Genomic DNA, 15,528 nt, shown 5'->3' on the forward strand with positions numbered 1-15,528 from the left:
TTAGTGGGTTAGGCCGTAGCCATTACAGGGGTGCAGGGTGGCGGGTGCGGGGGGGGTTTTTTGTTTTAGTTTGTTTTGTTCTATGGTCCCTATCGCTCTTTTCCGGCTTTGGGAGGGTCTTCCTCTTTCGTGGGGCTGACTGTCACGGGGTCTCGCACCTTTGTTCTTTTTCTATAATTGCCATCTCAATATTTCTCTATCCCTCGCTTTTTAGGGGTGGGCTTTCGGGGATCGGACTTGGTAAAGTTGCCCTCTATACCGTTGCTATTGTCCAGGTTTTTGCGCTATGGCTGCTTGATTGTAGAGTTGCTTACTTATAGCCCACCACCGAATTTTACTGGGGTTTATCCCCCCTGCTTTTCCCTTTTTTGTCTTTATGTAAGGTGTGTAGTCCTTGTTGTTGCAGCCCCCTCTCTTCTTCTAAATTTAAAAAAGAAAACCTCATATCCTATGTCGCGCACCCCACAGTCTTTATAATGTACTTTGATGTATCCTACTAGTATATTGACCTATTGCATACTACTCTCCTGTTCTTATTGACTGCCTTTGCAGCCGGCCATGATGGTTGTGGGCTTGCGCATGTATCTCCTGATTTTCCAATAAAGGTTTTCAAAAAAAAATAAAAAAATAAAAAAAAATAATAATTCTGAGTAACTACCTTGGGAGCGGGAATTGAGGATAAGCTATTTTCATTGCGGATTATGGACTTCATTTTAAGTGCGAACATCCTACAGACCTTCATCCAGCAGAGTGGGCAGCCAGGCAGGATTACTAACGCTAGAGGCCTGTTTCCAGCATACTACAATCTGCGCTCGAGAGGCAGTGAGAGGAAAACACACAATTGATGGACTAGACCCTCCATTCATCCTAGGAGACCTGAATCGGAGGCTCAATATCTAGCACATATCTCAGATACTGTGCTCCTAGAAAACACAATAATAAGGTACGACTTCTTCTACATATAGAGGCTAAGGCCAGATATTGGTGCACTTACCAACTGGAGTGCAACCTAATCCCCACACGCTCCCTCATCATGCTTGACATCCCTCCAGCCATACGGTCACTGTAAAAAGAGCAACGCTGACCTACTGCATAGACTATTGTATCTTTAATGCATTACTGCCTCACCACCACATACTGCCAAACCGATCAATATTTTGCACATATCAAACCCTAGGGGAACAAGCATCAGCATTATAAGAAAATAAAAGGACTACCACTAACAATGTTGTCTAATATACTCTAATGAACTGTCACTCCCAACCAATGGAACTGTCACTCCCAACCCATGCCATTACTCTCCAAATAGCTCCAAGTAATCTGTATTACCCAAATAGTGGGGGTTGTGCCCAAAATGCACCTTTACACATTTAAAGTCATACATTTCTATTACCTTTAGCAGTCAAACAGGCCAATCAGCACTGCATGTTAACATTACCAAACTTTGCTCCCCATCCACGAACATTTATCCAAAAATTTAGATTCCAGTGAGGAACCACTAAAAACGCACTTTCACTCTAAATATTTGACACATGGACATCCAAACAATTGTTTTCAGAGTCAATCACATTAGCAAGCCACCACCAGAAACCAGTATGGACACCATGCTCAAAGAAATAACTATTATAAACCTTCATAGTAGGGAAGATGATGGAATGAAGTACTGAAATGAAATCAATACGATCCAACACATGTGGCTCTTCAGAAAAATATAATTCAAGATGCGCAAGAACATACAAATAAAGCTTTTAATTGGGGGTAGGATAACTGAATCTGGCACCTGCAAAGAAGAGTAACTGATTAAGAGGACGTTATAGACGTCCTTTTTGGAGTCCCAGAAAATCCAAAAGAGAAAGACATGGGAAGTTTTCTCACCATGTTATTACTGAAGTTGGTGCCAAAAGAATTCTCGCCAAACCTTAAATTTACCAGTGAACATGTCATACAAGTACACAATTCCTTCAGATCATTAGGACCAAGAAATATAATTGCTTGCTTCCTGAGACACCATCAAGACAAATAAGTGATACAAGATGGCTGGAAAAACATGTTCGATATCCATGAAGGCCAAATAATACACATTTCAGCAGACTTCTTCATGTAAACAAACCACAAATGCAAAGCTTTCCGGTTCTCCATACCAAGCTGAAAAAACGTATCATTAAACACGGTCTCCTAGACCATGAAACAGCATTTCTAAAGAATACACTGAACCGGGGGAGCTGGATGGCTGTTCAGATAACCAAGAATCCACTGACATGGATTTCGTTCCAGAAACACACAGTCACCAAACGGTGTTAACTAAATAAGTTGGAACAGAATGCTCTGTGAACAATCCGGATTTCACACTATATCAACAATACTCTGACAAGAAAGGTCTAATTCAAGTGGTGGAAGCTGCTGTAGAGGATAGTGAAAAAAATCTAGGTCTCCTCTGAAAACTAAGGCGGACTGCACTGCTGCATCAAGCATTGAAATGACTCCTCTCAGTAAAAACACATCAATCATTATCACCTCATTGCTGTGATCTTGCCTCTTGGATGGTCACTTTGTCATCATACCCATTGACTACCAACAATCAATACCTATCAAATATGCAAACATTAGAGGACTCGAGCCCCAGTACAACAGTGACACATTTGCCACAAACGTACATCCACCAACCTTCTCCCTTATTTATCCAATGATTTTGAGAGATACTACACCTCCCATAGCCCCTCACCTTCAAGGATCCATCAATACTCACTAGAACATCAATCATTTAATGTTTAGCGTATTATCGAGTCTGGCTATGTGTACCAGTGACCAGGATGCCACAAAAAGTTGCAAGTTGTATCTCTTGTAGAATGCCAGCCTACTGACTCAGTATCCTTCATGTGCACAGCACTACAAAACACTTTTTGCTCAGAGGAATACTAACCCTTGGCCCATTCCTATCTTTCCCTCCATCTCTATTCATCATCTTCAAATCCACCAGTTCATCCCTGACCGAGCATAGTGTAAACACATTATTATCTAGGCAACATTGAGTGATTCCCCATCTTCCCATTTTATCGGTGCTAGATCGTGAAAACCTAGCTAGTCCTTTCCATGCCATTACTACCACCCCTCTTGTCCTTGTGTCCTGCATAGTGCTGGAAATCAATTGGTATCCTGCCAACTCCACAACCTCCCATCTACTGGCTTCAATATGTGTTTCCTGAAGGCAGATCATATCGGCCATCAAGAATTGGACAGCAAAGCGGACTCTCCATCTCTTTTGAGGGTTATTCAATCTGCAGATGTAAAAAAAAAAGCTATTCTGAGCTTACCCATTAGTTGAGTGAGGTTCGATCACCATGTGACATAACCATATCAATTTACATATACTTCCCACCATTATCCCAAAAGCCTGCCCATTTACTTTCTTTTGGATCCCTCCCTCCCCACCCTCCCTAACCCACTCAAAAAGGCAAAAAGGTCCATAGACCCTTGTGATGCCTCCTGCATTCCGCTGTGCCCCTAGCTGCTCCCCGCCTAAGTTTAAACAAAAAAAAGAGAAAAGAACCCAAACAAAAAGGGAGAGATAATCCTAATGAAACATATGTCCCCCAAACATATGCAGAAGACATAGCGAAGAGTTTGGTTCTTATATTTTTCTCTTGTCCGGGTGAAAGTTCCTGCATTTACTCCTGGGCTTGTATCTCTGAGGTAAATACCCTGGTTGTGCCTTTACAGATGACCTCGAGTCAGGCAGGATTCATTAGAAAGACCTCACAGCCCAACTTCTGGAGGGGAGTGATTAGCTGCAAAAGCCTCCATCTTCTTTCCACCGCCGTGTGGCAAAAGTCCGGTCACAAAAAAAAAGGAGTGCCCCTCAGCTACTCGCCTTGCATCAGGTCTGGCCTTCTCAAATATTGATTGACGTATGAGGAAATTTCCAATGAATAGCTTCGGGTTTCCCACTTTGTCCTGCTCTCTTTTTCCTCATCAGAGGGAATCTATGCACGCTCTTCACCTCTGATTCCCAGTTCCAATGAGCAAGTTCCGGAAAGGCACTCTTAAATAGTCTTAGAACAAATCCACGTATATCCCCCCTTCCGTGTTTTCTTCTATGCCTAGAAGCCACAGGTTATTTCTCCATTGCCTGTTTTCATCCAGTTTCCAGGGTACATCAGTCATTCTGACCTCGTTTGCCACGATTTCTTGTCAGGTACTCTCAGCCCCGGCCTCTAGCCCCATGATACGCTCTTCTAGAACAGTAGTGCGCTCCAAGATTTCTGAACAAACTTTATTAACTTTGCGAATGGCCCCCTGAAGTTTCTTCGTCTCCATGTGAGCCCTCTTGTGCTCATGGCGGGCTTCCGTCTGAATCTGCTTGAGCGTAGTAGAGATTAATCCCATGGATGGAGGAGATTCAGTCTTACTTTTAGACTCTGCCAAAAATTCAAGAGGGTCGAGTTGGATACCGTTCGCCTCCTTCCTCCTTGGTTTCTATCCCAAAATGGGAGGTGGAGTAATCCCATTTTAGCTGACTTGTCTGACTTATCAGAGTTTCAACCCTGGTCTTTACCCGCACCTCTAGTGCTTCTCCTTTTAGTGCGATTAGTTACACTTTTGAGTGTCGGGCCTCAGGGGAGGGCTGCCACTATCCTCTCCTGTGACTTCAGTGTCTGTACCCTCGAATTCACTGGTGTTGGTGAATTCAGACTCATCTGTCCAAGAATAAAATTTGTCACCATCTGGAGTCCATATGGTCTTACCGCACATATGGGAGCTAACAATATTATTGGGATCAAGGGAGTTTATCCCGCTTTGTGCTTCTGACACAGTAGAACTTACTTGGAGGCAGTTCTTATCCTCCTTCCTTATATCAGGGTCAGTATTTGGCTCAATATTAGTGATGCTTGTGTTAGACAAGGTTGTTACAGGCATTTCTGTTAATGTTATCCCAGGGTGCAGTTTTACAACTATTGACTGTTTATAAGCCATGCCCCCTTCAATATTTTCTGGGTCTTTACTGCCTTTCAGTTTCTGAACATTGGTTTTACCTTTGTTTGATGGTTTTTCCTGTGCTCCGCTAAGCCAACGGCCGGAGAACTTCCCGGGAACTGTTTGCTGTTTAGACCTGGTTGCTGGGTCGACAGGACGCTGCTCTCTGCTGGGCGTCCTGCCGTCTATCTCCTCCACCTTCAGGCCGATCGTGTGACCAGCATCTCCGTTCTTTTCCGCAGTTGTCTTCCGGATTGCCAGGATCCCTTTCTCACTAGCCGCTGCGCCTTCCTTCGGTGGTGGCTTTGCTTTTGGGGGCATATTTGGATTTGCCACATTCCTCTGAATGACAGTTGGACCGCAGAGCACTCCGGGACCAGAGGTACGCTTTCCGTTTTAGTCCAAGAGCAGCGAGGAAACCGCCTGGGCTATCAGAGCTCCGATTCTCTGCTCTGGTCTCATCCAGTATTTGTTTGCCTCTTCGGATGTACTAGGAGTATTCTCTCTTGAGTTCACATGATTATCCAACGATATAATTCCAATTTTAATCCATTACGGGTTCAATTGTTATTGGTTTTCTCTGCGGTGAAGAGAGAGACTTTCCACGGCGTTCATGCGGCCCCCATCTTGCCTCCCAGTAACCTAAATCTTTTCAAGATCTATGTTCAGACCATAGTTTAATCACTAATCAGCACTGGAAGTAGGGCCAATTATCACATTAGTTGAGAAGCAGACTAGAATTTGGATAAATTACACTCCCTACCACACCAAAACTGACATGCAACCAGACTTTCGGTCACCATCAAGAAGTCTCTGGTTTGTATTATGTCTTTATGGACCATCTCTTCTCCATCGCACTAGAACAAGACCACTGCCTTTTCTGGCCATGGAGCATATCTCACTAATATTCAGACGAAAAGTGCTGTGACCTCTTAGAACACCGCAACAGAGTACTGAGGTACACTAGAACTAAGTTTGGTTATTATAAAATAATATTAAAATGGTATTTGATCCCTACACAGATTTTTAAAGTGGGGCTCAGTCTTAATTCCACCTGTTGGAGATACTTTCAACTCACTAACTTGGAAAAACGATGACAACTAGTACAGGTTTTAGGCTTTGTCTTTCTGCCAGGTTAGCATTCTTACATGTCTCGCATACTGGGCAACAATTAAAACTGGAGGAGATGGACATTAAACTTCAGTGGACTGTCTTAAATATGTATACTTTGTAGCTGAAGATCTTAGGACTGACTCCTGAAGAATGGCGATTTGAAATGTACTGCATAGCAATGTTTGAGAGACATATATAGGAACTAAATAATCAAACAGAAATATGGCTCAAAATATGGTCCTCTTTTACAAGGATAGAGGATACATTCATGGGCTGATGGGCATTACTTGACTGATTCACACCACACACCAAACTCAACATGAAATCCCCTCAATCATCCTTGCTCACACATAGTCCTGGCAAGTTAAAAGTGCCACATGCAAAAATTAACGCTCAAAAGACGTTATTGCCACACCAGAGACGGGTATGACATAGGGTACTAGAACTTAGCTAGGTGCACTGCACCCCTCACCTCTCTCCTTGCGCCACTCCTATCCCCATCTCAAAACTTTCCAACCCTATCACCACCCCACCCCCTCCTCTTTCCTCAGGGAAATGCCACTTCTGGACCATTGACTGGAGACTTGTTCCACTCCCAAACATACTAATTAGATGGACAACAGGCCATTGTTTTATTCAAGCGTCTCTACCCACTTCTAACACCTATATTAATGTCATGTTACAAGAAAGGCGTTTCAACTAGTATTTGTTATTATCACAGTACTATTGTTATTTAAAATCTTCTTTAGGCATGCACGACAAATTATCCTTCATCTTTAGGATGAGAGAGGCATGAATGTTTTGGAAAAATACAAAGGCCTCAATACATCCAGTTCACAATATATTTGTGTATGTTTTACTAATGCTGTAATAAACATTTCAAAAAGAATTCTGCTCCGACTCCACTATGAAGGCAATAAATGATGTAGAACAGTAAGAGCATGTCAATGGCGTTTTAACTTTAGCCTCATCGCTTTCAACTGTGGGGTTTTATTTACATCATTTGGCAATACAATTGCCATAGTTTATTGTCACTATATTAACCATATATTTACTACACTTAGATGGCAAATGGGATCATTTAAAAATTTGAGAAACAACTTGCATTTAAGTTAACAAATCTTACCTGAAAAGACCTTGCTTGAAGAGGTAAGCACTTATGTGACCTCCATTTAGGTACCTTATCTCACACCCCGGCCAGATCTCTTGAAGGCTGCGCACCCCAGTTCGTGGTATGTAGGCATCTTCCTTGGCCTGGACTACAATGATTAAACTGGGGTCAACTGGAACTGGAAAAATATGCAAAATAAAAGATCTAACATCAGGCATGAATACCAGGCACCAAAAAGACTATTTCAATACCACAACAATTTTGTGGCAACGCATACAGTCATTTATTATTTATGGATTTATTGGGCATCAAAAAGCCAGAGTAGTTTATTATTAACAATAACACAATCATAAAAATACTATATCTTTGTGCTATAGTTAGGCACAAATATACACAGCATGTGCATTCAGCAGACCAATAAACCTTTACCAGATGAGAAACAAAAGGCTCACAGGAGCGAAAACAGATGAAGTGCGAGCCTTGAATTGAGATCCAAATGTTCTTGCATTCACATTAAATACACAATAAAATACCACATAATGTTAACAGCGTACAGTACTACACGGATTACGTAAGGCACACAGACTTTGCAAATATAGAGAAAACGATTTATTTGTAAATATCGGTTTATGGCTTGTATTTTGTAGTTTTAAAAGCTGGCCATTCTCCTGCCATGTAGTGCTGGGTTCAGAATATTACAACTTGTTTTTCTCTAAAGTCTTTTGATTTATCTTATCCCTCTCTTCCTTTATCAATACTGTTATTCAAACTGCTCTGTCAATTCAACAGCAGACAAAGCTGAAGTCATAAGAGGACCAATGAGCTGCTAACCTCACTGGTTTATTCTTTTATTGCCCTATCTATTGCGTGTCTGAAGCGCTGTCCATCATTGCATACATTGGTGACAGTGAATTTCACTCAACTCAAAAGAGAAAAATAATCTGTACTGCAAACTCTTGGGTCCAGTTACATTGGTGTCCTGCACTTGCAAATGCTCCACCCTCTTCTTTCCATGAACTCCCTTTCTACATAAGCTATCCCAAAGAGTTCCCCGCCTGCCAATTTCTAAAGTCTGAGAAGTACCTGAGAAATTTGCTACGTGGGTGCATTCGTCCATGACTCCTTTCATAAATAGTAAAGATTCCCTTTGCAGTGTGTCCCGTCTCATATCCTCCCTTTTTGTATGTTCTTTCTCTGCAACTCTCGTAAAGTACTTGTTGCCGCTGCTCATGTTGGCTGAAAAGGTTGGGCTAATGCTGGACATTTTGGAAGTGTCGTGGTATAAAAAGCGGTCCATGGAGGCACCTGCAGCAGCTTTGCTTGCACCAACAGTTTGAAAAGAATCAGCAGACCACGTTTTGTCAGCAGAACCAAGGTTCAACATCTCACTGGTTAATTTCAGGTCTGTCAGACTGTCCACACTTCCGGGTGAGTTTTTGACAAAGTCTTGTCCCATTTTGAAGGAATCAGTCTAAACAATTAACAAATACAGAATTGTTAATAACAAGATATAGCATGCAAAGGATTATTACAGAATAATTTCGTTAATAACTTGTATTGTGAGTGAAATCCTGTGCAGTTTTTCTATAAATCCAAGGTTCTGTTTGCTTGTACAATTGTCTAGGCTGAAACCAAGGGCAAACAGAATTAAAAAATAAAATTCACATTAGCAGAAAAAAAGACTGGAGGAGGGGAATCAATGGTTTGCAGGACAATGCATGACAATAAAGAAGCAACTCCTTTTTTCATAACAGTGTGAGGGTAAAAATATAGAACACCAAAACATTTCGACAATAGGTCTAAGATACAGTAAGAAAAAGTTTTCTCAACAACAACACTGGTCATCATGGCCCACATAGCAAAATTCTCAGAAAGGAGTAACAGGTTTTGAAAATATGTTTTTCACCAGTTGTATTACGCCATTCAATATTTATTCACGGGTTTCAGTCAGATGTAATAATGTATACTGTGAAATGCAGTAATGTATTTTGTCAAATGCAGTAATGTATTGTTTTTTGCAGTGTCCGAGCATACTGCTTTAAATGTTAATAAAATGGACAACTAAAGAAATGTAAAAAGATGTTCATGTTCTACCAATTATGACTGAAAACATAAAATGCCCACATTCAGCTGTGAGGTTTATTTCAATGTGCTCCCAAACTGTATACTTCCATTTGTCTCTTGTATGATGCAGAGTTCAAAGAACAGTAGAACCAGACCAGAATGAAAACACTCAAGATGCAGGTGCTCTTTCCAAGTACTGTAGAAAGGTCAATATTTAGGGCATGCCTTAAATACAGATGCTTATATCAAAGTGGAGGGAAGAGGATTAGAGGTCCATTCAGTTCCCCTGGACAGATACGCGATAATCAAAAATAGAATGGACACTGGTATCTACAAACCTTTGGTTTGTATTCGAAAACCCTCATAGACATCCTGGTTTTATCGTTGCGGTGTATCTTTTATCCGCCCCCTCAGGAGTCATGGGGTATTCATAGGGTAGTCGATTAACGTGCTGGATGCCTGCCTCACCCGAGGCTACCTCCGGTATAGGTAGAAGTGTCCAGAGATACTGGAAAAGGATAAAAGTGGGATAAAAATAGTGTCTCACCTAAGAATTTATTTATTAGAAAAAAGAGGGGTAGGTACTATTGCTAAATGAAAGTGCGATATGATGGTAATCGTGTTACTGGATTACTTCATGTCTTGAAAAATGTGTCAACATGTTTCAGCTCTCTTGGCCCAGCCGGGTCTACAGAGCTTTCGTCAGGACAAAACACAAACGTAAAAAGGATAGAAAATGAATAACTCACACCACTTGTGTAGTTTTGATGATAAGTATAGAGAACTTATACTTAGATTCCCTGTGCTGTGGAAACAAAAGCCAACAATATCCATTATATATGTGGCTCCAGATGTGAGGTGAGCAAGCAGACATGTTGAGAATACATGTGGAGCACAAATCTCATTAGGAGCGTACGCCATGCTAGTGGCATTAATACCGTGTCGAGAAAGGAAAGGATTATAAACAAGGTCTAATACAGGAAGTACATTCAGGATTGCAACGTGTGCGATGTTATATTTATATAAGACCCACTAAAGTAGGAGGTCCTGTGTTGGTAGAACTCATTGTGGACGGGAATTTAAACCCTTAGTCTAGTGATCTAATTACAAAACACTACAACACGGTGCGATATAATTACCTGTATTGAGCTCAATGGTAGCTTCAACAGGGGTCGGCTGTGTTAGTGTTAGCTGTGTTAGCCTACAGAAGGTGACACTACTCTGAGAAGGAAATCCAAATTCTTTCCTCCTACCACTGCCGTACCTATCGAAATTCAAACTTTCGAACAGGCAGTCATGAAAGGGATTGACAAGTTAGACAGCAAAAAGAAGACCAATCAAAACATGAGCAACAAAGAAAGACAAGCTCTAGCAGAACTGAGAGACAATGACAACATAGTCATTAAACCAGCGGACAAGGGCGGTGGGGTAGTTATCCTGACCAAAGAAGGATACAATCAGCAATGTCTGGCCCTACTGTCAGGTGAAACCTATAAAAAACTGGACAACGACCCCACCGAGAGGTTAACCAACACTATCGCAATCATGACACATGAAGCAGAGGTCAATGGTTGGATCTCAAAGAAGGAGGCTGACTTCTTGACACCCAAAGGACCCAAGGTACCCTTTTTCTATTCATTGCCAAAAACTCACAAAAACAAGTCCCCCCTCCAGGACGCCCGATAGTCTCGGGTATTGGATCATTACTAGACCCACTATCCAAATTTGCCGATGAGTATCTAAAACCTTTAGTTCAGAGCACGCCAACCTACTTAAAAGACACTAGAGATCTCCTGATCCAGATCATCAAAACTACACAAGTGGTGTGAGTTATTAATTTTCTATCCTTTTTACGTTTGTGTTTTGTCCTGACGAAAGCTCTGTAGACCCGGCTGGGCCAAGAGAGCTGAAACATGTTGACACATTTTTCAAGACATGAAGTAATCCAGTAATACGATTACCATCATATCGCACTTTCATTTAGCAATAGTGCCTACCCCTCTTTTTTCTAATAAATAAATTCTTAGGTGAGACACTATTTTTACCCCACTTTTATCCTTTTCCAGTATCTCTGGACACTTCTACCTATACCGGAGGTAGCCTCGGGTGAGGCAGGCATCCAGCACGTTAATCGACTACCCTATGAATACGCCATGACTCCTGAGGGGGCGGATAAAAGATACACCGCAACGATAAAACCAGGATGTCTATGAGGGTTTTCGAATACAAACCAAAGGTTTTGTAGATACCAGTGTCCATTCTATTTTTGATTATCGCTTAAATACAGATGCTGCAGGGTGCGGTATTCTCTAGGAGTCAAATACACACCTATCCCGAATTCAACATGTTCGAATGGGGCACTGCATGTCCCATTTCGCTGGTCAGAATGAGGCATAAGATGCAAGACTGGGGGTTTTCGTATGTATTACACAAGTTTGACCTTTTTCTATCAATTTCCCCACACCAATGTCGCTTGGCATTGCCAAACAAAAATACTTTAAATTCTGAATCTCGACAGAAATTATGTACTCATTAGGCAATAATCAAATAAATTGCCAGCAAAAAACAATACTCACTCCACAGTATTCAAGCATTTGGATAATTTCTTCCTCGTATACGGTTTGAGTACAATATTGCTTCTCCAGCTCTCTCCAATTGACTGCCTTACTCATTACACCCTGCAATCACAATGGTAATGTTTATTTCTAGAAATACTCAGGACAGAGAAATCACTGATTGTATTTAATGTTGCAATCCCCAAGGTCAAATCACAGGTGTAACAGATATGTTTACTGCTTCCCATATTTGATCAACGAAGAGAACACAATTGAGAACATTACAATATAAATGAATGCAGTAGATATAGGTCACGGCTCAAAAAATGTGCACACACTTACTTCAAAACTAACAACTGGCACAATAAAAATAGTGAAGGCAAAAGAGACTCAACTTACTGAAACAGATACATGAAAAATGGGGTTGATAATATCTATGTGACATTTTTTTGTCTACCTTCTGAAAAAATTGGAATTCATGAGCTTTTAAAGGAAGAGTTTAGATTCAGTGGAAGCTGGAAAAGCTATGAAGAGTCTCTTCATAAGCTCCTGTACTATGCAATAATTGAATAAAGTGAATTGTATCTGTATCCTGAGGATTCCAACGTGCACTTGAGACCAGAGTATGCAAAGATCGGCAATTTGTGAGTAAATGTTATGGCTGAGACATGAGTGGATAAAGCCCTTTGGTTTTCTCCAGAGGCAGAATCATTCCATTTGAGAGCATATATATTTGTTGTGGCTGGATCACCACCTCCTCGAAGGATATCCTTGCAGTCTTTGTGGGGGTCCAAAGCTCTGAATTCTAAATATTTGGGAGTCAGGCTGTCCAGTAAAATAATTATATGTTGCTGTTAGCAATTGGCGCTTTCCTATTGCCAGTTGTGCCTAATGAATTCTGAAAATTAATGTTTTTTTATTGACAATCACTAAAATTCTCTGCACTAGAACTGTTCCGCCTACCCTGAGGGGGGGTCGGGTTTCAAGCAACTGGGAACTTTTGTTGGAGAACCTGGAGGTCATAAAGTCCTTTTTGATTCTTACAATAGAATGATGGATACAGGGAAAAAATATTTGTAGAGCTTAGTTCCTAAAGATTCATGTGCATATGGCTTCCTTTTAGCAGCCAGTGAATTTGTGTTGACAATTTAAACTTAAAGTGGGTAGTATAGTCACACTGGGAGGCATTGTTTTTATCAGAAACCAAGGCTATGGTTCTTAGATGGAACGGGCAGTGGTGGAATTTGAACAACAAAAGTCAAAGCTCCATCCAGAAGATCATTCAAGAGTAATTACTTAAACCGAAAGATACTGCCTATATTGTCAATATCTATTTGTGTCATTCCCATTTGCAAAAAAGCCTCTATCTGTCGAATGGTCTAAAAGAGACAATAAAAAATAAATCAAAGGCAGTCATTTGAACAAACTGTGCAAAGACAGATAGTTAGAAAGGATATCTGTATTAAACACTCCATTTGCAATCTCTAATAATAACCGAAACGTGAACAGCAACATAGTCCTCAAATAATTGCTAGGGCAATGAGAGTAACCGAAAAAAGTAGACTGATTTACAAGTGACAGTTGATCTATATACTCATACACACAGAAAGGCACAAAGATTAGACAAAGTCTGTGTACCCAACTAATGGCATCTTTAACATAGTGGTTCACTTTCTTATGTGTTGAAGGCGTTTCAATACTAGAGGAAGAATCCATTGGTCTTCATCAGGAAATGGGACAGTGGGCACTTCTTGCACGGGCTCCTATTTGGGCCTTTTAATAGGAGCAGGTTTATAAGTGGGCGCATTCTGAAGGAGAAGCAGCAGTGCTCCCATCAATAGTTTTGTTGCACCAGAGATGTCCTCAGATCCTGCAGCTAGTAGGGAAGCCATCCTTCTAAGCAAAAGAGGAAACATAATGGTGCTGTGAGAGTCGATCAAAGACGTTAAGGTAGCTTGCTACCCAATGAGACCGAGGGGGGTGCACAATCACTTTGTTCAGATGTTCCTTACAGTGGAGGCTTCTTGTTCCCTTGTTGGATGGTGTTCAGGGAGGACATGGAACATAGCATCTCTCTCTACCTTGTTTGGTTAGAGCTGTCTTTATGGTTTCTGAGGGCTGGCAGGACTAATTAGCTGAGCAGTTATTGGAGCACGGTGGTGTGATACTATGGGATGGAATGATTTAAATATAGGTTTCATTGAGCAGAGTCTGTTCGGTGACCAGCACTAGTCGCCGCCTTCACTGGTTACCTGTGGCCCAACGGATCGAGTTTAAGGCTCTTTGTATAGCCTTTACAATTCTGAAGCTCGGATCCCCCAACGTTTTGACGGATCTGCTCTCTTTCTATGTTCCTTCCCGTCAGCTCCGCTCCATGGGCCAACATTTGCTGCTAGTCCCTCGAGTTAGGAAAACTCGGGCCGGAGGTCGTTCCTTTCCGTACAGAGCGTTCCGTACCGTTCTTTGGAACTCTCCGCCCCCTCATATTCGCGGCCTCAACAATCTCACTGATTTTAGGAAAGCCATTAAAACTTTTCTTTTTCCTGCTGTGTAGGACGCTCTCTGTGGTATTGCTGACTTTTTACAGTAAGCGCCGGGACGCCCCTTGGCTGGGGAAGCTGTCGTGCTCTATAAATGTTTTAAATAGAAATAGAAATGTAACCACCCATTTTTCCCCTTCCTCTCACACACATTTTTAGCCTCATTAATTGGTTCTAGTGGGGCCTAGAGTATGACTGACGTTGGTGTAGGGAAACAACCATTTCAACGCATGCATTACAACGCATGCTTTTACTCTGCATGCCATTACAACGAAAATGGCTTGCTGTAGGGGTATAAGTTGTTGAATTTAACTCCAACACCTTCACTACTGATGCACAGACTGGAGTTGGAATAGTAAATTATACTATTCCAAAATCCAGCACACCCCTGACAGCAAGTTGGGGAAAATATTGCCTTGTAACGGCATGCAGGGTAAAAGCATGTGTTGCAACATCATACAACCTTTGGTGTAATAGTTGTTGGGGTGTATATTTTATTGTGCAGATTGTTATTTTTTGTGAGGGCAACTCACTTTATATGTTGCTCTTTTGGAGGATTAGTTGGAGGAGCCTCCACATGAACGGGGTATGTACTATATTGTAATTCTTTTAATATTTTCTTTTTATATTATAGTCCTGTCACAAAGCAAAATCTGAATTGAAAATCAAGCATAAAACAAGAAAATTATGGACAACTCTAAACATTGATTCCAAAATATTAACAAAGACAATCTTAATATGCTTGATTTCATATAACTTCTAAAGAAAATGTTCTTTACACAAATGTTCACTTTTCTTTGTTAGTGCCTTTTTAAATACACAGTTTATTGGGGGGACGTGGCCATGGTGGAGAACTGATAACTTGTTCAACTCCAAATTGAAACTACATTCTCTCCTTCATGGTCTTTCTGAACTGGGGGGGGGGAGTTAGGGGAGTAAGAGAAAGGCCTTACATCTGACCATTTGCTTCTATTTGCAATGGAAGTCAAGAGGCTAATCAATAATATTTTGTGTCAAACGATAAACCCAACCAATTGTTAAAAAGTCTTGCCTCAGAGGTCCCCATATATCCCTTGTTCTAGATGCAGGGATTAGCAGCTGCATGTACAATTACAATTGGTAACTGCAGTATTCCAGAGTACCTATCCAATTCCAAGTGTGGGAGAACTCTTCC

The 15,528-nt window shown here is 41.2% G+C and overlaps 1 protein-coding gene across 2 annotated transcripts in view; it reads right to left on the reverse strand.

The window, feature by feature from the left end:
• ABHD18 (abhydrolase domain containing 18) overlaps nt 1–15,528 on the reverse strand; it is a 215,809-nt gene that overhangs the window by 24,477 nt on the left and 175,804 nt on the right. The window contains exons 10-12 of one of the 2 annotated variants that reach the window (XM_086962179.1): nt 11,836–11,937; nt 8,279–8,666; nt 7,211–7,373 (exon numbers count right to left, since the gene is read on the reverse strand). In XM_086962179.1, the coding sequence (XP_086818305.1) occupies nt 7,211–7,373; nt 8,279–8,666; nt 11,836–11,937 (653 nt within the window). Of the gene's footprint in view, nt 1–7,206; nt 7,374–8,278; nt 8,667–11,835; nt 11,938–15,528 lie in introns of those variants that run through there. The other variant, XM_086962180.1, reaches the window with a different exon arrangement.

This window comes from Lissotriton vulgaris, chromosome 3_1 (genome assembly GCF_964263255.1).
Source record: "Lissotriton vulgaris chromosome 3_1, aLisVul1.2, whole genome shotgun sequence".
Lineage (NCBI taxonomy): Eukaryota > Metazoa > Chordata > Amphibia > Caudata > Salamandridae > Lissotriton > Lissotriton vulgaris.